This window comes from Dreissena polymorpha, chromosome 10, assembly GCF_020536995.1.
Source record: "Dreissena polymorpha isolate Duluth1 chromosome 10, UMN_Dpol_1.0, whole genome shotgun sequence".
Taxonomy (NCBI): domain Eukaryota; kingdom Metazoa; phylum Mollusca; class Bivalvia; order Myida; family Dreissenidae; genus Dreissena; species Dreissena polymorpha.
Genome location: NC_068364.1, coordinates 9825319 through 9847454, shown reverse-complemented (window position 1 = coordinate 9847454; position 22136 = coordinate 9825319). Strand labels below are relative to the sequence as shown.

Here is a 22136-nt window from a genome sequence, read left to right as displayed (position 1 = left end):
CGACGCCTTGTCGGAAGCTCAAATATTCGATTAAATAATCGAAGTTTTAATTGCATACTTTTGTAAATATGAAACACAAAATCGAAATATATTATAAAGGGCGCAAACATGTTTAGATAAAAACCAAAAGCATAATTTATGAGGATTGATTTCCTTGATAGAAATGTTGCTACAAGTTTCAACCAAATATATTTGGTGTAATAAAAGTATAACATTTACTTAAATCTTTTACAGACGGAAAGACGGACGGACAGCTTGCTTTGAACGTCCCCTTTTTGGCAATGATTTATAAAAAAAGCACACAAAGAAACAGTTTACAATTTTCGTCATTTTATTCGCTATAACGACTAGGGTAGATCAAACATGTGTACATGTGATGCAACTGTGTTAAAAACTGAACACCCGCTGATTACATGTTATATATTGCACTTCTATTAACACTCCATCAAATAATACCACGTGGAACACGCAGGAATATTTTTTTAAATAAATAAATAAATGTACAAACGTTATTACCTAACAAAAAAGTAACGCACGAATATTTACATGTTCATGTACATTTACCTTATTCACTTTAGTACGTATACATGCATCAACATACGAAATTCAAAGAGTCCGAAAAAGCCCTATTTCTACCGGATATGACATTTTCACGTGACCTTGCGTGCGCAGACGAAATTCTCGCTTTCTGGTTACGTGCCGTGTCCCTCTTTATGTCATTGGTTAAGCGAAAGATCGAAAGCGAATGGGGGCAAGACCAAGTATACTTTTACACGTGACTATTTTTTATTTTTTTCTGATAATGATATTAAGCACAAATTGCTGACTGAGTCATTTTCACATCTTGCATTCAATCAAAATCAAAATAGAGTCAATGGCTTAGATGTACTGTAGCTTGTGTACACATTCATGTCCTTTTATAAGTCTTTAAAGTTCTCAGCTCATGTTTTCTTACAACTTATATCAATCAAATATTAAGACTCAGTGTATTAACACTTTCATAAAAAAGTTGATCTATTATATGCTCCTTCTTTATAAACCCTCTATTAGAGATGTTGATGATATTTGTTGGCAAGGTCCACAATCCGGGCATAAAATTATTGAAAAGCCCGTAACACAATCAATCCATAAATGTTCTCTCATGGGTAAGGATATACATGTACTTAAAATGATATTATAACAATGACGTCAGTAAATATAGCAAAATTAGTACTAACAGATTGCCCAAGAAAAATTATTGGGCATGTATTTGCTCATTGTATAACGTCAATATGGACCAACGTCGTTTGTTTAACGTCGTATCTGAATGCAATTATAACATAGAATAGCACACATAATTAAACGATCAAATAACACATACAATATAACGACACAGCATCATTTCACAGAGAGATGATATTCGCTACAAGACGGTTTAAATCCCGTCATTTTAAGTATCTATGACTGTGAAATGGGATTAGGTACACCATATATCAATTTGATTCGGATTTGGGCTAATACACATTCTGTGTTCAGTTAAACGGTTAGGAAACCATGAATTATAGAAAAGCTCGCGAATTATCAATATATATCTACACAATGTTTTAAGAAATCTTATTTAGTCATATTAAAGCATGTACGTATAAGTTCTAACACAGAGGCATAATTAGCCTCGTTAAGCCCTCATGTTTCAGACATAAAATAAGTGCAACTAACTAACAAGGAGAGCATGCAGCCATTAGCTCTTTATTTAATTAACTGTGTAAGGATTGCATTATTTTAGAAATGTTGAAAGTTGCATGTTTGTTTCTTTTGTTGTTTTGTTCTTGTTGTTGTTTTCTTAACAATTAAATTTATTGCAACAACTTCTCCGTTTTATGTTCTTATATACTAATTCTTGTTGCGTCAATTCAATCTTTACTTTGGAATAATATTTGTCATAGCATTCGTTTATTGCTAACAACGTAAATATAGGTTGCATCTGTAGCAATTCTGTATAAATAAGAAATAAGCACACCTGGTTTGCCCTTGATATTATCCACTAAGCGCAGAGTGTGCGAACTCGACCTCAGAACGTTCTGTGTTGGAATGTAGAACTAGCTAGAATCAGCAAACAAAACCGATTGTAGTACTGCCAATTGTTTTCTGATGAATAGATATAAAGGATCTGGTACATGTTGTCATTTTATACCAGATTTTATTTAACGAATTTAGGGATAATGTTAGTGAACGAGTCTTACTCGAGCTTACTTATACTTTTCCTGGACAAGTTTTATAAATCATGGTATTACATGACAATGGCCGTCAGATCTTTTTTATCTCATGCAGTTGAAGTTAAACTTGCGTGACGCCACTTGGTATTTCAGCGTCATTTCATAAAATAACGTTATGCGATTATTCAGCCAAACAAAACTTTTCAAACGTAAACGATCAACATCTATATAACAAATTTTAAAGATAAAAGTATTCCTAGTTGTTATATTACATTGAAAACTGGTATAGCATTGAAAAATAATCTACTTAGTTCTGGTCTAGTTGTTCTGTTTGTTATGTTTTGCTTATAAAAGAAATGTGCAATTATTGTGCAATTACTTGCGTCAATCATTTACAAATTCATTTATAAATACCAAAATATGGCGTGTATTTAATTTAATTATATTAAATACACGTGAAGAAAGCATGAGGAATCAAATCTATAAAATCTTATGGCGACAAAAATATTTACCTTACATGTAAACAAATGGAAATCAGAGACGCGAATTTACTTATAATATAAAATAATCATTTTCACATAAATAATGAAACGAAGAAAAAACTGCAAAGCGAAAACAAACAAACAAATACATAACCGATTAAGTCTGTCCAATTTTGGCAGTGAGCAAACATGAAAAGGGTATAATATCATATATTACCACTAAATAACAGTTTGAAATAAGTTACCACGTGATCAAAGATTAAATGCGTCACAAGTCACACGAAGGGATTTCCTGCTGCTGTAGGCGACCAAAACCACGTGGGACAGTGTTATAATTAGTTTGAATACTATAACTTGTATTTACAGTTCTTGTAGAATTGCTTTCAACTGGCTGGGACTGCCAAGATTTAATTTTTCGATTATAATCGCCAAACTCTACTTTCGGTTCAGAACGAGGCTCGGTTTCCACAAATCCTTTCATACGACGGTTATAGTCTCCAAACTCGATTTCCGGTTTCGATTCTCTTTCATCCGATTCCGGCCAAGCTTTAATCTTCCTATTATAGTTACCGAATTGGTCGAACTGTTTTGGATTGTTTTCCGGGTCAAATGATTGCTCTTCGAATTGATGCTGGTACCATTCCTGTCGATTGGTTCCTGTCTTTGGGTCATATGACTCTAAAATTGGCAACGAGAAAATGTTGAAGTTTAAAACCTCTTGGACAATGAAACAACAACCTATTAAAGCAATGCTAACTTTTTGAAAACATTGACTGGGTAGTTATCGAAATAAATGACGGTTTTATATCAAAGTACTTATCTAGAAATGCGTGAAATCAAGTGATTGTGCCGTGATGATCTGCAAGAAAAATAGGATAAGAACATGTGTGGCATTATGCCTTGTACATACATTTATTAAGAGTGTACAATAAACGAACACAAGTAAACATATCGGACGAAAAATTGGAGTAACATGTTATTTGCATCTGTAACAAAATCGGTGAAACCCTTTCATTACTAAAATGATTAAGACATTACACCACATATTCACGTCAATTTAAACTCAAACAAGGGACAAAATTGTCACAAAACCAGGTTTTCATTGTGAAAAAAAAATCTGATAAAGGGAGAAAACTCAAACTGAACTTTTGAAATGACCAAAAAAAATTAACCCCCTTTGTAAGTTTTTTTTTTTTTAAATCTATTTTTAGTCGTGGCGACCTTGACATTGGAGATATTGACGTGATTCTTTCGTGGGACACACCGTCCCATGATGGTGAACAAATGTGCCAAATATTTTTAAAATCTCACAATGAATGACATAGTTATGGCCAGGACAAGCTCATTTATGGCCATTTTTGACCTTTGAACTCAAAGTGTGACCTTGACCTTGGAGATATCGACGTAATTATTTCGCGCGACACACCGTCCAATGATGGTGAACAAATGTGCCAAATGATTTTAAAATCTGACGATGAACGACATAGTTATGGCTCGGACAAGCTCATTTATGGCCATTTTTGACCTTTGAACTCAAAGTGTGACCTTGACCTTGGAGATATCGACGTAATTATTTCGCGCGACACACCGTCCAATGATGGTGAACAAATGTGCCAAATGATTTTAAAATCTGACAATGAACGACATAGTTATGGCCCGGACAAGCTTATTCCGCCAGCCCGCCAGCCAGCCAGCCCGCCAGCCAGCCAGCCAGCCCGCCCGCATTCGCCAATCTAATAACCAGTTTTTTCCTTCGGAAAACCTGGTTAAATATGGATCATAAGGCCGCAACAAACTGATCAGATGTTCGCGGGGGTTTCCGCACCTAAAATTTGAAAAGGGAAATTATATTTGTATCGCAACCGCATAGTTCACTTTATTCCGAATCCGATTTTTTTTTTAATTAAGAGTTGTTGTTTTTCAAACTCATGTTGAAATAGCCTACATAATTCACGACTCCTCGTTTAGCAGTATTTAGTGAAGATATATATAGACAGTAATAATATAAACCTCACTCGCCTTCTGCATGGTTTTGTGTCTAAATTGTTTGGAACACTTATCAATTTGTTGTGGCTTTATAAATGAATTGATAGGATATCCAGAAAAATAATAATGTGGTATATAAAAAATTTGAGATCATAAAATGTAAATCATTATATAATTTTACGTTTTATGAAGATTACCGTATAGTTCCAATAAATAAGCCATTTTGTTTCAAACAAACGGATGTCATTCGTGAGCATGCACAATCAGCACTTTTTAAGCAACGTTTAAAAACACAATTAGTCAAACAACATGCAACAATACAAAAAAAAGCGAAAACAAAAACTGACATACACCGACACATACATTATTTTAGGTAAACTTGCTACGATAGGATACAGAAAACAAACACAACCTGAAACCCAAGCTAGATATTGTTTTCTACCTGAGCACAACTAAAATTACTTTTTTAAGTCAATGGTACAAAGGTCTATTTGATAACATTTACAGCTAAAATAATACTACCAATGTGAAATGTATGTTACAATAAAGTGTCGAGAACGCTTAATGTGACACATTTTACCAATGGAAAATGTATGTATCAATTAAGTGTCGAGCTAGCTCAAAGATAAGATTTTGTTCAAAAGCTCAGTTGCATATTGAAAGAAAAACTATCATGTGATTAACACAATTTATTAATGCTGGACTGACAAGAACTGCGTTTCTTACACACATAACAATGCCTTCTGCGCTTTGAAGCCGTACGGAAGCTATTTTAGAGAAAACAAAACGAAATTCACACTTCATCTGTACGTTTCGGTAGATTCAAATTCCAAAACCCAGCTAAATATCTGAAAGCGTTGCGTAAAAAACTCCTGAAAAATTGTATAATACAGATAATTTTTAAGTCCAAGGACCATAACTCCATAACACAAACAATCAATGGACCGGAACGAATTCCACACTTAAGGCCACGACTTTTATATTTCTTGGTTTACAAAACCGCCGACCCTAATTTTTGGAAAATGGGAAAAAAAATAAAATCGGAAAATCGTCTTTTTTTTATATATTTTATTCCCGACCGCACTGAAAAACGAGCGAAACGAGAAAAAAAAAACGATCCGGTTTGAGTACGGTTGCGAATAAAATCAAGTAAGTACAATCAACGATTGGTTCACATATATTACAGAGATCGGGATATTTTTCAATGTGACACAGTATGTACCAGTCCTTTTATGGGCACTTCTCAAAATTTATTTAATTACAGACAATAGGAAAATCAGCGTCAGTAAAATGTCGACCGCATCAAAATTTATTTCCGAGTCTGTGACGCAACTATATTGTTTAACATGTTTATTATATTAAACATACCCGATATTATAGTAGATAAAAAAGTATTACCTTGCAATTTGATAATTAGTATAAATAATCCAATAAAACACTGCCATTATTTACGATATATGTGTTTAGGAATTTTGTAAACACGTCCGCCATAGTTTATAGGAACTGTACAGAAAGTTTGGAAATCGGAACAAATCGGTATATCTCGGAAAATCATTGATAAATGTATTTGTCGTTTTAATGCTTAGGGCCGAGAAATTTCGGCAAATCGGAACTCAACTTGCGTATTAAAAATACTAGCTCAATTAACCGTTAAACTCCGCCTCCGTTCTCTGCAAAAGATTCGAAGGCGGAGCTATGCACGTGCTATTATTAAATTGGAGGATTGCAATTGAGAAACAAACGCACGATTGGTTCGGCATGTTGATTGCTAGACAAAGGAAGCCAATTTTGTCGGCGCGAAATTTGTCGCTTTATTGCTTCAGACAGCAAGCGGCTTTCCTTTGATGACGTCAAACTGTCAATTCACACAGACTGCACATTTTCAGAAGACTTTAACTGGCTCCTTGTTTACAATTCAGTAAAAACACTTGCTAACATTAAACTTTGGATTAAATTATCAAAATAAAGCAAAAGCCAAGTTGACAAATATGATTGTATTAATTCGCGTCAGTTTAAAAAAGACGTGTTGCGTTGTAAATCAACGAGTTTTCACGACAACAACAACTTTAACAAACATTACCGCGACGACGCGGGGATCGATCTACCTCGATTTTTTTTCATGGACGATGTCATAAGTCCAATAAGAGCAAACACAAACATTGTGTATGAGTAGTTTATCTTATATAAGATTTATGCAACGGGCATCGCATTGCGTAATGGTGCGCATCGAATTACGGAAATGAAGCGCAGTTTTTCGTTTTAATGGGAGAAGAACGCATGTCATTTAATGGAGTGTTTAAAATTGCCTGATGTTACAAAAGGTGCTTTTAGGTGACTCATTTCATTTGAAGATATAGATGTGTTTCATTGCATAATTAGATTTTTCGTCTCTGTGTTAAGGTTATAAAAGATATGATGTCTTTGTACTGATGTTATTAGTATTAACTTATTTTTCCAATGATGTTTTTTTTTTTTTTTTTTTTTCGACCGCCCGATGGACCATTTTCAAAATAATTTTTGTAAACCAATAAAAAAAAAAGTCGTGGCCTAATCTCTAGTTCATGTAGGTAGACTCCCATACTAAATACCAGCAAACTATTCGAAAGCGTTGCGTAAAAAGCTCCGGAAAATGTTAATTATAGGCAAAATTTCTTAGTCCAAGGCCCATAAAAATCAACGGACCGGAACGAATTTGACACTTCATATGTAGGTCATATAGGTAGACTCGCATACCAAACATCAGCTCAATATCTGAGAGCGTTGCGTAAAATAACATCCAGAAAACTATAATTATAGAGAAAATTTCCATATCCACTTTTGTCTCAAATCTCTATTCCCTTTAGTTATCAATAGAAGCTTCTACTTTGGATTATATCCCTTTTAAAAATATTACTTCCCTTGTCAAAAACAGATCACGTACCTGCCAAACGAAAAAAAGAAATTATACCTTTAAAATGCTACTATTTCCTTTCGCAAAAATAAAAAATAGTTGTCTTCGTCAAAAATCAACATGAACGAATTTTACACTCCATCTGTAGGTCATTTACATGTAGGTAGACTCACATACCAACAAGAGCTGCGCCTTGCGGGTGCAGACCGCTCATCTGTTTTTCTTTTTAAAGGTGTAGGGACCTATCTCAATTTCAATCACAAAGGAGGGAGGGGTGGAGTGGAGAGGGGTGTATAGTGAGGGGTTGTGGTTATTTACTAAATTATCTTCCAAAAATGCAAAAAAATGCAAAAAACAAATTATATATAAAAAAAAAATGGGGGGGGGGGATTCTTGGGTGGGATGGTTGGACGGTATTTCAAAAATAAAATAATAAAAATAAATATTTGTGTTTTTTAACCATGTTTGAAAAAAACAAGAGATGTGTTTGTCAGAAACACAATGCCCCTTATTGCGCCGCTTTGAATTTTTTTTTACCTTTGACCTTGAAGGATGACCTTGACCTTGAACTTCAACCACTCAAAATGTGCAGCTTTATGAGAAGCCCGCTTTGAATTATTTTTGTTTTGACCTTCACCTTGAAGGATGACCTTGACCTTGAATTTCCACCACAATGTCAAAATGCCAGTCAGTGTTTCATAACTTTGCATGCACAGTTCTCTTATGATAGTTAGTTAGTGTTGCAAGTATGAAAGCAATAGCTTTGATACTTAAGGAATAAAATGGACCTAAACACAAAAATAAACCAAAATTTTCTAAGTATAAAAAGGGCACATAATTCTGTCAAAATGCACGCCAGAGTTATCTTACTTTGCCTGCCCAGTCCCCTCATGATAGTAAGTAAGTGTACCAAGTTTGAATGCAATAGCATTGATACTTTATGAGAAAAGTGGACCTAAACGCAAAACTTAACCGGACGCCGATGCCGACGCTGACGCAGACGCCGACGCCAAGGTGATGACAATAGCTCATAATTTTTTTTTCAAAAAACAGATGAGCTAAAAATGCGTGTTAATACTTATATACTACTCAAGATTTGCTAAGGATCACTTTTGATTTTCACATTATCTTCACTTTTGGGTTACGTTCATTTTAATTTGTTATTTTGCAGGTTTTGATATTAGAATGTGCGATTTTGATTTTATTTTTATGTATTGATTTATCATTGATGCGTGACGCTGGTTGAATCTAGCTGGGGGTGAACTTCAAATTACACATACTATAAAAAGTGATCCTTAGAAAATTTTGAATAGTTTATTATAACCAGTGATTGCATGAACAAGCATATAACGGCTTCTTTCTTTACAGTCAGGCTTAGGCTAATAAGAGTGGATAAAAGGGCTACATAATGGTGGGAATTGATGAAGGAAAACATACTTACTTTTTGCATTATGGACATTCTAGTAATCTGTGGCAAAGCGAAGACAAGCAAAACATTAAACACACACGTCCAATGCAAAACAACACACATCATATCTTAGCAAACATTAAATACAACCAAGCATCACAGACCATTTAAATGTTGTATTACAAATATTAAAATAGTGGGCGAATCCGATGGTGGCACGTGTTTACTCAAAACATATATACAACAAGAGCATCGCATAACGGGTGCCACGATTGGCTGCGGGTGCAGTTATGAATAAATGAAAGCTTGTCGGAAATATTGTTTTAGAGGTCACAGTGACCTTGACCTTTGACCTAGTGACCCAAAAATGGGTGTGGCATGTATAACTCATCAAGGTGCAGCTACATATCAAAGTTGTAGGTTGAATCACTTTGAGTTTAGAGCCAGTGTTCAAAACCTTAACAAAATGTTAAGGTTTTAGCATGACGCGGACGGCGGAGGGCGGACGACGAGCTGGCTATGACAATACCTCGGGTTTTCTCCGAAAACAGCCGAGCTAACAAGTGTTGTTGATTGCTTAAACATTTATTAACGTATGCATAGCTCCTTTATTTATTTTAATGAATAGTGTAATAGATGTGTTTAAATTGTATCTTTATGTTCTTTGTGTATTATATTTCTTGAATTGAGCCTTACGAAGACAAATTCGTCATGTGTACCCGAAATACACATAAGTCGAGAAGATGCGAAAAACATAGGTGTATACCAGTCGCTCATCATTCGCCGACATGTGGCAAATATACTTGCATGCGTATCGTTGTATGTACATGTCATTTAGGCACATAAACGTTGCAGAGATACACCTCGTTGTTATAGTCACTAATAATTAAGCATTTGGCACAGCGCTATGTTATGATCAATGAGAGATAAGGTTCTTGGGTAATACTGAGCGACATCGTGTGTGCCTAGTGGATCTCGTGTGGTGTTTCGAAGTGCCAAGTACGCCCGTGAGCTCGCGCACTCGCAATTGTTAATGATCAGTAACACCGGGGCGGCAGTAATTGACAAGAAACATATGTCACTATAAGCACACAGGATAGACAAGGTTCCAAAATCAAAATACCGTTACTTATGTTATGATGAGCTGATGAATGCGTCCACTCCACAAAACACTCAAAAACATGACGTCTTGTAATGGAGTTATGATCTACTTAACATATATCCCATAATTATAAGATATTATTAGTAACAAAATAATGGTGTATAATTTAAAAAAATGAAGGTTGCAAACGAATTACCGGTACATATACTGCGTCACATGTATTGCAAAAATTCGTTTCTTAAACGAGAAACTTGAATTAAATTGTTTAAGTACACTTCCAGCAAGTGAAAATCAACCTTACCTCTATAGTATGACTGCTGCTGCACTCCGGGACCAGAACCACCCCACCCTCGGGCCTTCGTATTGAAATTCGGGCCGCTGATGACATTGGGTTGGCTGGTCGCCGTCAGATTGTGGCGCGGAATGGGTTGCGGCGGCATGTGGACGGCGGACTGCGGTCGGAACGCTCTGTTGTCGTCAACGGAACCGGCGGAAGCTGCGGCCATGTTCCACGGATTCTTCTGGTTCCACTGCTGCTGTGGATTTTTAACAATAAAGTCCAGCTTGGTGGTCGGCGACACTGGCGAGTGCATCACGTTCGATTCGTCGATCACGAACTTTTCCACGCGCTGTTGTCGCTTTGCGAATAATTTCGCGCCCTTGTTTTTTCCGCCTTTGTGCAGATCAGCGGCGATACTAAAGCACTGGTTCGGAGAGACGCCGTGGTGGTCGACCTTGGGCGCCACTAGTCGTAGACGCTCGAACTCGGATTTAGACAAGCTCATTTTCTGACCGTCGCTAACGAGTCCCGCTACTTTCGGTATCCGAAATGAAAATAACGGCTTGTTTCCACCGTCGTCGTAGTACAGCTCGCTGTCAAGTTCGTTCAAGTCCGCCACATCTCCCGTCGACGAAGAAAACTCGCTGCCAAACTGGCTGTGTTCTATTATCCACTTATCAGAGCGACGTCTGCGTTTGGCGAACATGCGCGCGCCTCTTGCGCGCTTATTCGCGTATGACGTCAGAGACTGTGCTATCTTCTTACACATTGACATCTGCTCGTCAATCGTCGGAAACCTGTTCGTAGAGTCGTCGTAGAAGGCCGAGTCCGAAAATATTTTTTCTGAAAAGAATAGATACATCATGCTTACTAACAATAAGTGCAATGTGCCTTACAGGCCTATGCAAATTAGGAGTAATGAGTGCACTGGGGTAGGCGTAAGTATCGCTGACATTGTTCGGTAACAGTTGTTCGGATGATTAAGTAAGAAATATTACGAATAAAATACTAATATATGCGGTTTTCTTTGGTCTTTCTTCGAGATGTATCGCCTACATATGTTAGAAACGTACAATAATTTTGATTTTGGCTGCAATAGAAAAGATGGGTTTGTGATGAAAGAAATGGAGAGTAAGGACTCTTTTCTTTAATGGATAATACATATTAAAAAAAAATATTGCAAGGCCAATTAATGTAAGTGTATACAGATAGTGTCGCCATACAGGCAAGAAAAACTGTGATCGATATACAGTAGGCATGCTTATTAACAGTATAATATCTGTTTATAGATGTAACGATCAAATTTGGAAATTGATTACAACAGCGTTAAGCTCTAAGAGATGGTTTTTTTTTCACATATTTTATTTTTCACAAACGTGAATTATCCCATGGCTCAATACCAACTGTGCAGATGCGATTGTGATAAATTGGGGTATACGTGGGTAGGCCAGGAAAATATTAGCTCATTTCATGCAAAATCAAATCAAGTGGTCATGAAGTTCACAGAAAATGTGGAGCAAACGACGGTGATGTGTGAAACACAAGATCTAACACTGTTCTCAAAAGTGAGAAATACGTTGTGTGGTTTTTTTTTCAAAGAAGAAAAAACGATTCGTTAAATATGATCATCAACGCCCAATTATGGCAATATCTAAATCTCTATGTATATTGGTATTTCAATTAATATAAACGAACTTATGAGTTTTACATTGACTAGGAAAAGTTACAGTATTCTACGTTCCCACAAACACGACTGACGAAACCGAAATTTTAATCGTGGTCCAACTCGGCTATTTTTTTGCGATGATCCTTTCAGATTGCATTATGTCTATCCAATCTATAAGTAAATCGTGTGCATCGTTGCTGTTTTGTTAACGGTTCAAAACAATGTGTTCGGTGAACACGATAAAGTATGATACATTGTAAATGGGATCAGCGTATCAGTTCTTATCGTATCGTAACAAAACGCAGCGATTGTCATCGATTCGTATTTCTGAATCGTGGTGATCGAAGTCGATCTTATTCTAGAGAAAAATGCCATGTTTCGTTCCATTGCGATCTCAATACTAAATGAAGTATGTCAGTCAAAATTTATGTAATTCGTGTCCAGTCGTGACTCGTATCACGAATAGCCAACCATTGATTAAATCGATAAAGATATTGCAAACATAATGGCATCGTTTCGCAACGTAACATATATAGAGGATATTTGTTGGATTTGGTCAAATGTCGATATATATACTCATTTGTGATTTAAAATCGATATTCCACCAAATCCAACAAATTTACTTTTAATTTTACGCTTACAAATGATTATTTTAGTATTTTTTGTCATTGCGGACTACATTAATCCCCGTTGGGCGCCCCGAAATGTTGTTACATGTATGTTCAAGGGCATCGTCGGATACCCACGTCCGACCCATTCCGTTACTCTCCATTTATCGACCGTGGGACATTGCGAGCTCTTTTCACCGTTTTAGGGTGTGTCAAATCCAGTAATTTCATTGGATCCCTCACGGTTTCACGAGGATATGTTTTACCAATGATACAACTCGTACTATAGAGACGAGTTTGTTGTCAAAATTGCGTCGTCCGTAGAAATGGAATTTCTTCGTTCATGCGTATACTTAAAAATTGAGAATTTAAACGACTTTCAGAGTAAAAGTATCTCTAGTCTCTTACATGGGCGCGATGTCTTTTTAAGTACTCGGACAGGTGGAAGGAAAAGCTTGGTGTATCAAATCGCAATTATCCAGGCGAAGCATTGACACCTCCAAAGCGAAATTCTTTTTGTAAACTGCAATTTCATTGGTCTACTGAAAGGTTACAGTTAAGGTCAAAACGGCGTGTATTGCTTGTATTGTCCCACGGCTAATGCTGGAGAGTAACGGAATGAATTAGTCGTGGGTATCCGACGATGGTTCAAGGGAAGCTTATCCGTATGTTTTTATAAACATTCAATGCAGAGTAATCGCCCTCGGTAACATTGGGGTTCACAATGGGGAATCCAAAGATATCTAAAAACACTGTTTTCACGGTTATTTTTCACTGTTTGAAACAATGAAATATCAGTTTTAATTCACTGATATTTCTTTCTAAACCATCGGAAAGAATAAAATAAAGATTCTTAATAAACGAAAGGAAACTTAAAATAACTCACAAATTTGGGCTCGAGACAAATCGTCGAAACGCTAAAAAAGGGCCTCGACAGTTACCTATGCCCAAACGATGACAACCTCACATTATCATTTTATCGAAAAACAACGCTAACTTGTACGTTTCACATCATTCATTTTAAGTTGGTGCTTAAGAAGTTAAAAGTCTTCAAAAGACGTAAAATTGTGAAACGAGAAATACCACATAACTTCAAAGCAACCATAATCCTATATTGAACAACTGCTTCAAGAAGACATTCATTGAATGACCCTTTTGATTTAGTTATGTTTGTGACTAAAACAGGGAATATATGGTCATGCTTTAAAATAACACAGTTTTAATAAATCTCACAATCAGCCGTTAATTAATTGAGCATGCGCACTAATAAATGTTCACGTCGGGAAACATAAGTTATACCGGGCATATGCAGTAATAAGCGAGATAATCGAGCATAAAAGCTGTGTTATTGGTTTGTTACCCCGAGTTGTGTCATCAATCGCATTAATCGCATTATTAGACATACGATGCGATTTGATAACCAAGATGCGAAAGAAAAACATCAACAGCTAAAACATATTGTGTATGCCCTTTTGGACGAACAAAAGATGTGGACGCTACAGTCAATGTCATCAAAGGTTTTGTTTACGTACTATTTTACTTTTTCTCTCACTTAAAGATTTATCTTTGATAAAACCCATCACCGATTAACAGAGACAATACTTGTTTTTAATACGCAAACAACAATTATACTAGAAACCCACCACCACCAACTACCTCCAACACCATAACACATCTCGTCTGGTACGAGATTTACCGCTATTTGTCGTCCCGGATGTGCCATCAGCTCCGTCGTCTGCTGCAAATAACAACATGCACGTTCAAGGAATACATGCACTCACATCAAAATCACATCCTTATATTCGATCGATTTTATGTCGCTGTTCGGATCTGACGACATAGCATAAGTGGTCATGTTTTGTTGACCTTTCAATTAAATCACAGGTGTCAGTTTCTCAACCAATCAAGACATTCATTATGTCAAGGCGTTTTGCTGTTAAAGGGACCTTTTCACGTTTTTGTAAATTGACACAATTTTAACAAGTTGTGTCTGATTCGCAAATTTTCGTTTTAGTTATGATATTTGTGAGGAAACAGTAATACTGAACATTTACCATGCTCTAAAATAGCCATTATATGCATCTTTTGACGATTTAAAAACCTGAACATTATAAAGCGTTGCAACGCGAAACGATTGAATAATTTGGAGAGTTCTGTTGTTTTCTTTATATTTTGTGAAATTACAAGGATTGCTTTTATAAAGTATAAAATATATCCTTCATTGTATGAGCACGGATGGTCGAGTGGTCTTAATGTTTAACTTTAATTCCAGGACTCCAGGGGTCAGTGGTTCGAGCCCTGTTGGGGGTTACCTTTTTTTCTTTTTAAAATTGTATTCTTGATTTTTTACTGGAGCTTTTTAGATCCAATGTTTACATATATCAATATAAAGCATTTAATGACAAACTTCAATGCATGTCAAAATCTGTGAAAAGGCCGCTTTAATCTAACCACGAATGGTTTTTGATAGCAACTATTTACTACGCTATTGAAATGACATCTGCATGTGATATCGCATGCGTAACCATTGGATCATGATGTTAATGATTGGCCATACATGCTTATTACAAACCCACACGGCAAACGGGCTGCAAGATTCTATAAGTGTGTTTAAACGACTTTTTATTTAAATTATTTTTCAAACTTCGCAGACGTCAATAGCAACAAGACTGGGAATCATTTACATACATGTTCACACAAAAAGAAATGCATGACCAAATGGTTATTTTCAATCATCATAATATTTATCATCATCACCATCATTATCAGCAGAAGCAGCGGCGTCAGGGTCAACACGAATATTTTCTAAACTATCAAACATTCAAGTTACTACAAGACGGCAAACTGTGATATACATGTATTACTTAGACATGCACGTACACGCAGAAACATACTCAAAATAAACGAGCATTCAGGTACCAGAACTACGATCTCAGAAAAGAATGCGAAATACATAGCAAACATCAGTGATATGTTCTGCATACTTGCCCTTCTCAGCTTTAGACAACTGTTTACTTAGCTATAAAAATGCCATTATGGCGTTATTCCCCCTATCACAGCTGAAGAGGGAACATGCAATGCTCGGCAAACAGAAAGGTGTATTTTAAAATATGTGGTTTTCGAAAAGACCGCCTCCCATGCTGTTGCTCGTGACGGTAACAGCTACGACGAATACAACAATTATGGATATTATGTTGGTAAAGGCGTCCCAGTTATAACGAATACATAACAATGCCGAATGTGCTAAATTGTAGCAATGATGACGAAAACTAAGATGACTCTGATAATGACGACTACGATTATGACTAACGGTGATAATTAGCGCTATCATTGAAAATGAATAATTCCCCCAGATACCGCACGAGCAAACAGCTTTGACAATAAATGCTGTATCTATATGCTTGATCTTAAAGTTACATAACCTTCAAGGTCCCTATTTGTTGCGTGTTGGCGAAAATCCGTCTCGTGTAGTTAAAGCCGTAATGTTCTTTTAAATCCTTAAATACATGGTAATCATATGGATGTGTTATCGGATGTAGTTTGATCTTCTACCTCTAATGAGAGCCTTGACCTTGAAGATAGTCATATGATATCCATATGGGTGAGCGTTAATGCCAAGTAATTTTAAAATCCCTCAGTGCATGGGGTTCATGTAGGTGGGTAGTGTGCGCCAAGTTACTTCGAAACCCTTAAAACATGGGATAGTAACCTTCGGCAAAAGGTTCTGAACAGACAGACAGACCGAACGACGGAAACTGGTCTCCAATAAAGCCCCCCCCCCCCTACCTTTCGGTAAATGAAAATATTCTATACGTGATGATTTCGATCTTATGCCAAGAGAAAAAATCCCGCAACAAAATATGTTATTCAGTGAATAATATACTTATAGCAACGAAAAATATACCCAAACTAATGAATTAAAAATGCACAATCATTAATAAACAATATAAAAATAAACAAACACCATGACTTACTTTTGCTGTGGCCTGATATATCACTGAACGCATCCCGGGTCGGGGAGGCCAGCAGCCCGCTGTCGTCTCCTGCATCGAACATCACCTTGGGCCCGAATACCGGTAAATGGTCCGGGCGATATAATGTTGTCGGGTCCGGATAGTCATATCCGTAACCGTTTTCGTGCGGCGTCGACGTCTTAAGCTTGTCCAAGGAAACGACGTTGAATTTGGGCGTCGCCGCAAGGGGAGCGACAGGCATCGGTGGCGGTGGTGGAGCCGGAAGTGTCTGCGGCTGTGGCGGAGGTCGGATCATGCCCGGATGGTGAAACTCGACGCCGGCCAGTATCCGCTCTGCGGGGTGAAACGGAATAGGAGACGGTGCGGGGGAAACGGGTTTAGGCGGCACTGGCGGGCCCCGCTTTTTGCTTTTAAAAATATCTTGTTCCGGCTCGTTTATTTTAGGCGGGGTCCAAATTGCTTTGCTCACTTTTGGAACATCAAACATCGGGTATTTCGGATCGTTTACTTTCGGAGGGACGTACCTATTAACTCCAATGTTGGTTAATTTATATGACGGTGTGACTTCCTGTGTATGTGTCGCCTCCCATTTTGCCTGCTCCTTGGCAATTAATGGATCGCGGTTCTCTTTATTGACACGGGTGCTCGTCTCCACAGAGCCCGACCTCAACCTCGGTCGCGCTGGGGACTGAGAGAAACTCCGGGAGTGACCTGACAGCGGTGTAGACAGCCGGTGACCAAAATGGACGTCGAGCAAACTTTGCGATTTTTGAAGATTTGAGCCCCCCGACCGCTGCGACGGCGGCGTCCACATCGTCGGACGGGACCGCCTGTCTAAACTCCCGTAATCATTTGAAACCAGACTCGAGTGACTTGCCGCCGGTGAGGGACCGCTAGATCCGGAAAAGCGGCGCGTTGTGCGTTGTGTGACCGTCTTAGTGATTCTCCTTCCATCGTCCGTCTTTAGAACATACTCGTCAGTGTGATAGTCCGTCCGCGTGTCACCGGAAGTTGTGGAGTAGTCGGCGTGTGCGGAGGTGACGATGCCCGGAGCCTCGTTCTGAGGACCTGAAACCATGGGGATGATCCGTGGATGGCGCTGCGGATCCAGCGGCACGGAGGCTCCGCGTCCGGTCCTAAAATATAGTAGGAACATTGAAACTCATATGTGAATAATGTGTTATTATAGTCAGTAAGCAGGCGTAACAGAAATTCACGTAACAAAATCACCACTGAAAAGAAGAAAAAGAGTTAAAGGTAAGCAGCAGCATATAAAACAAGAGCACCGCCTTGCGGGTGCAGGCCGCTCATCTATTTTTCTTTTTAAAGGTGTAGGGACCTTTCTCAATTTCAATCACAAAGGAGGGAGGGGTGGAGTCGAGAGGGGTGTATAGTGTGGGGGTGTGGTCATTTATTACATTATCTTCCAAAAATGCAAAAAAATGCAAACAAAAATATATTTTTTTGGGGGGGGGGGGGGGGATTCTTTGGTAGGATGGTTGGACGGTATTTCAAAAATAAAATAATAATAAAAAATATTTGTGTTTTTTAATCATGTTTGAAAAAAACAACAAGAGATGTGTTTGTATGAAAGACAATGCCCCCTATTGCGCTGCTTTGAAAAAAATGTTGTTTTTTTACCTTTGACCTTGAAGGATGACCTTGACCATGAACTTCCACCACTCAAAATGTGCAGCTTTATCAGAACGTCGCTTTGAAATACTATTTTCTTGACATTTGACCTTGAAGGATGACCTTGACCTTGAACTTCCACCACTCAAAATGTGCAGCTTCATGATAACGCCGCTTTGAAATTATTATTTGTTTGTCCTTTGACCTTGAAGGATAACCTTAACCTTGAAGAATGCCTTGACCTTTAAATTCCACCACTCAAAATGTGCAGCTTCATGAGAACGCCTCTTTCATTTTATTTATTTGATGACCTTTGACCTTGAAGGATGACCTTGACCTTGAAGGGTGACCTTGACCTTGAACTTCAACAACTCAAAATGTGCAGCTTCATGAGAACGCCGCTTTAATAATTTTTTTTACCTCGAAGGATCACCTTGACCTTGAACTTCCACCACTCAAAATGTGCAGCTTCATGATAACGCCGCTTTGAATTTTGTTTATTTTATTTTTACCCTTGACCTTGAAGGATGACCTTGACCTTGAACTTCCACCACTCAAAATGTGCAGCTTCATGATAACGCCGCTTTGATTTTATTTTATTTTTGACCTTTGACCTTGAAGGATGACCTTGACCTTGAAGAATGACATTGACCTTGAACCTCCACCACTAAACATGTGCAGCTTTATGAGAACGCCGCTTTGATAATTATTTTTGACCTTTGACCTTGAAGGATGACCTTGACTTTGAAGAATGACCTTGACCTTGAACTTCCACCACTCAAAATGTGCAGCTTCATGAGATACACATGGATGCCAAATATCAAGTTGCTATCTTCAATATTAAAATAGTTATGGCCAATGTTAAAGTTTTCGGACGGACAGACGCCATATATTTGACATTTGAACTTGAACAATGACCTTGACCTTTCACCACTCAAAATGTTCAGCTTCATGAGATACACAAGCATGCCAAATATCAAGTTGCTATCTTCAATATTGAAAAAGTTATGGCCAATGTTAAAGTTTTCGGACGGACAGACACCATAAATTTGACATTTGACCTTGAAGGATGACCTTGACCTTTCACCACTCAAAATGTGCAGCTCCATGAGATACACGTGCATGCCAAATATCAAGTTGCTATCTTCAAAAGTGAAAAAGTTATGGCCAAAGAACGGACAGACTGACTGACATACTGATGGACATTTCAACTGCTATATGCCACCCTACCGGGCGCATAAAATTATTTTTTGGGGGGGTGGGGGTGGGGGGTATAGTGTGAGGGTGTGGTGGTCATTTATAAGATGATCTTTAATTAAAAAAAATAAAATAATAATGTGGGGGATTGAGGGGGGATTCGGGGGAGGGGGCGTGGGGGATGGTTTGGGTGGAGTCTATTGTGGTATGTCAGGTAAGAGTTGTTTTGTCAAAGTATCAATCGAATCTTATCATAAATAAAGAAGTTATGGCAATTCTAGCAAAATGTAATAATTTGAAGTTGAGAGTCAATGTCATTCAAAGGTCAAGGTAAAATTCAACTTGCCAGGTACAGTACCCTCATGATAGCATGAAAGTATTTGAAGTTTAAAAGCAATAGCCTTGATACTTTAGAAGTAAAGTGGATCTAAACACAAAATGTAACCATATATTCAAAGTTACTTAGTAAAAAAAAAGGCCATAATTCCGTAAAAATGACAACCAGAGTTAACTTGCAACTTGTCCTTTACTTTACACTTATGATAGTTTGCGAGTGTTCCAAGTATGAAAGCAATATCTATGATAATTAAGGGGTAAAGTGGACCAAAACACAAAACTTAACCAAATTTTCAAGTATAAAGGGCCCATAATTCCGTCAAAATGCCAGTCAGAGTTACAAAACTTTGCATGCACAGTCCCCTTACGATAGTTAGTAAGTGTTGCAAGTATGAAAGCAATAGCTTTGATACTTTAGGAAAAAAGTGGACCAAAACACAAAACTTAACCAAATTTTCAATTTTCTAAGTATAAAAAAGGGCACATAATTCTGTCAAAATGCCAGTCAGAGTTACAAAACTTTGCATGCACAGTCCCCTTATGATAGAAAGTAAGTGTTGCAAGTATGAAAGCAATAGCTTTGATACTGAAGGAATAAAATGGACCTAAACACAAAATTAACCAAAATTTTCAATTTTCTAAGTATAAAAAGGGCACATTATTCCGTCAAAATGCAATCCAGAGTTATCTAACTTTGCCTGCCCAGTCCCCTCATGATAGTTAGTAAGTGTACCAAGTTTGAATGCAATAGCATTGATACTTGATGAGAAAAGTGGACCTAAACGCAAAACTTAACCGAACACCGACGCCGACGCCAAGATGATGACAATAGCTCTTTTTTTTCAAAAAATAGATGAGCTAAAAACTATAGTTACAGATGCATTACTTATTTTAGATATTATATGGTTCTTCAACCACTGTTCAAAAGGTAGTTTGATAAACGAGACTTAATTTATGAGTTAAATCGCACATTACTTACAGGTGTCGCAATGAAAAGAGCGTATTTAGTTTTGTGAAAGTAATATGCATTATTTTCAATATTCAAACGCGCTTGTTACCTTGACACTTCAAACACCAGTGTGTCAGTGGCCATTTCAACGACATCCATGGCGGACTGGTGACTCCGTCCGTTCATTGGATACCTATTTATAGCAAGGATGACGTCACCTTCCTGGAGTCCGGCCTGGCTTGAATGGCTGTTCTTCCGAATCTGAAAGTGAAAAAAATGTGAGTGCGAAAAAGGAAACGACCAACGAACAGTTGAAAAGCAACCCCCCCCCCCCCCACACACACACACACATTCACCAGCACACACATTTCTTTGAAGGGTTTACCTGTAAACAAATTTAATATGTGTTCTTTTAAGTACATGTCAAGTGATAGTTAGAAACCTGCATTAAATGTACATTGCTTTAACGATGCTGTCCATTTTTACTTTCACTGTAGTCTAATATTTAAATTATAATTAGTTGTTTTCTATTCAAATGTTTTGCATGATTTACCATTTAATGAAAGTCCAGAACAGCATACGGCACTTCATGGATATAAGCCCTTTGTGCAAACATGTCTTTGACAAATGATATATGGAGTGCATAAAAAATCAACATATGTGTTTGTAATTAAGATCAGTAAATCTGTCAGCTTTGTTTTCCTTTGGAAAACAGGTAACACTTGGAATTTCTCCCAAAAGCAATCTTAACTCCTTACTCACTGATAGTGGTAAAGGGACAGAATCAAAATATGCGTTGGAAAAAACATTTGTTTACAAAAGTCTATCCGTGGCCGAATACATATGGCAAAGCATACTAGCCTAGCCATAGCCGGATACATATGGTAAAACAGTTGTCTACAAGATAAGTATTGATGCAAAGCATCAAAGGGCGTCGGGAATTTCAGTGTAAAAGGCACTCAATGAAGTTACATGGAACGATTTTTTTTCTACTGTAAATATTAATATATTGGCCGATTATTTTTAACAAAATAGAAAAAGATACTGGTATTACCATAATCTATGATTTTGTGTTATAACCCCCAAATAACCATTATCTATGATGTTGTGTTTAACCCCCAAATAGCCATTATCTATGATTTTGTGTTGTAACCCCCAAATATTTCATTTTATTTACATTGGTCTCCTTTTTTTACTGGCGACCGTGTGCAGTTTTGATTAATGGAACAGAACTCTGTCTGCTTCATCTTGTAAGCGTATTTTCATATTTTTCTCAACTTCAAGTGGAGATGATTCTGAACTTATTCTTACGTTGCTCATTTACGATTGGGGTTGAGTACTCATTGATATGAAAACACTGTAAAAGTTTTAATGTGTTTACGAACCTCCCCCCACCCTTTCACACATATATGTCTTGGGTATAATGAAAACAAA

The 22136-nt window shown here is 37.4% G+C and overlaps 1 protein-coding gene across 6 annotated transcripts in view; it reads right to left on the bottom strand.

Annotated features, from left to right (window-relative positions):
* Positions 1–313: 313 nt before the first annotated feature.
* The window catches only part of LOC127847486 (LIM domain-binding protein 3-like), a 55097-nt gene continuing 33274 nt past the window's right edge, over positions 314–22136 (bottom strand). For 3 of the 6 annotated variants that reach the window (XM_052379449.1, XM_052379448.1, XM_052379453.1), the window contains 5 exons: positions 20812–20963; positions 16589–17724; positions 14311–14352; positions 10362–11183; positions 314–3352 (listed from right to left, as the gene is read on the bottom strand). In XM_052379449.1, coding sequence (XP_052235409.1) covers positions 2943–3352; positions 10362–11183; positions 14311–14352; positions 16589–17724; positions 20812–20963 — 2562 coding nt within the window. In that variant the 3' untranslated portion in view covers positions 314–2942. Of the gene's footprint in view, positions 3353–8991; positions 9019–10361; positions 11184–14310; positions 14353–16588; positions 17725–20811; positions 20964–22136 lie in introns of all 6 variants that reach the window. The other 3 variants (XM_052379454.1, XM_052379450.1, XM_052379451.1) reach the window with 3 other exon arrangements.